This window comes from Miscanthus floridulus, chromosome 10, assembly GCF_019320115.1.
Source record: "Miscanthus floridulus cultivar M001 chromosome 10, ASM1932011v1, whole genome shotgun sequence".
Classification (NCBI taxonomy): domain Eukaryota; kingdom Viridiplantae; phylum Streptophyta; class Magnoliopsida; order Poales; family Poaceae; genus Miscanthus; species Miscanthus floridulus.
The window spans coordinates 79,692,648-79,693,909 of NC_089589.1; the positions used below are offsets into that span (position 1 = coordinate 79,692,648).

Below are 1,262 nucleotides of genomic sequence, written 5' to 3' on the forward strand. Positions count from 1 at the left end.
ATGATCCTCTCCGCATCATTGACTGGACTTCTTCAGCACATCGTCAAGCGGCTGCAGGACGCCTTCAAAGTGAAGGACATGGGGCACGTCCACCATTTCCTTGGCATTGGTGTTCGACGCACAAGCAACGGCTTCTTCCTCTCCCAGACGCAGTACGCCGAAGACCTGCTGGAGCGCACAGGTATGGCGAATTGCAAATTTGTCGCTACTCCGGCAGACACGAAGGGCAAGGCTTCGGCAACAGATGGCACACTCCTCGACGACGCCACCTCCTATTGGAGCCTCGCCGGTGCCCTGCAATACTTGACGATCACCCGCCCCGACATCGCATATGCTATGCAACAAGTTTGCCTTCACATGCATGCGCCACGGGATGTGCATCTCACCATGCTCAAGCATATCCTTCGATACGTCAAGGGCACCACTCATCTCGGCATTCAACTGCACGCCATTTCCTCGCCGACGATCACTGCCTACTCGGATGCGGACTGGGCTGGATGCCCGGACACGAGGCGATCTACATCGGGCTTCTGCGTCTTCCTTGGCTCATCCCTCATCTCGTGGTCGTCTAAACGACAAACCACGGTATCGAGGTCGATTGCCGAGGCTAAGTATCGCGCCATAGCCAATGCTGTGTCCGAGTGCTCATAGCTACGCCAACTCCTCGGCGAACTTCTGTACAAGGTGCCCACGACAACGGTGGCGTTCTGCGACAACATCTCCTCGGTGTACATGTCCAGGAACCCCGTCCATCACCGACGCACCAAGCACATCGGACTTGATATACACTTCGTCCGGGAAAAGGTAGCCATTGGCGAGCTCCGCGTCACGCATGTACCCAGTGCGCGACAGCTAGCCGATGTGTTCACCAAAGGTCTCCCTTCGGCGCTCTTCTTCGACTTCAGGGACAGCCTCTCCGTCACGACTGCCGACGTCGACACTGCAGGGGGGTGTCAGCGGAGCACCGCCAACGGCTAGAGCTCCACCCGAGTCTTCAGCGATGCCAAGTCTCCAACGGACTCGTGCGCCATGGCCGCGCACTCGCCAACGTCCTCGACCGCAGAGCATGCGCTCCCGCATGCATGCGCGCCCGGTCTCCACGGCGCCCACGCTCCCGCTTTGCACGCATAGCCGCTCGCGCATGTATAGCCATGGCCAAAGGCCACTCTGTATTCCTATACATGTACATCACCTGTGATCAATACGACGCATCCAGTTGTACAATTCCATTCTACACTTACCAATTCTGCAAGTTTGTCATA

At 57.4% G+C, this 1,262-nt stretch overlaps 1 protein-coding gene across 1 annotated transcript; it reads left to right on the top strand.

Moving 5' to 3' along the window:
- Nucleotides 1-978, top strand: LOC136488931 (uncharacterized mitochondrial protein AtMg00810-like). The gene is made up of 2 exons (XM_066485703.1): nt 1-585; nt 685-978. Exons 1-2 carry the CDS (start codon nt 1-3, stop codon nt 976-978), a joined length of 879 nt encoding a protein of 292 aa, XP_066341800.1.
- Nucleotides 979-1,262: the final 284 nt, after the last annotated feature.

Bases quoted from the DNA above. Each gene is read 5' to 3' on its own strand.
- LOC136488931 (XM_066485703.1), top strand. From the start codon at position 1: ATGATCCTCTCCGCATCATTGACTGGACTTCTTCAGCACATCGTCAAG. The intron at 586-684 runs GTATCGAGGTCG...CTTCTGTACAAG, and splicing joins CGTCTAAACGACAAACCACG to GTGCCCACGACAACGGTGGC.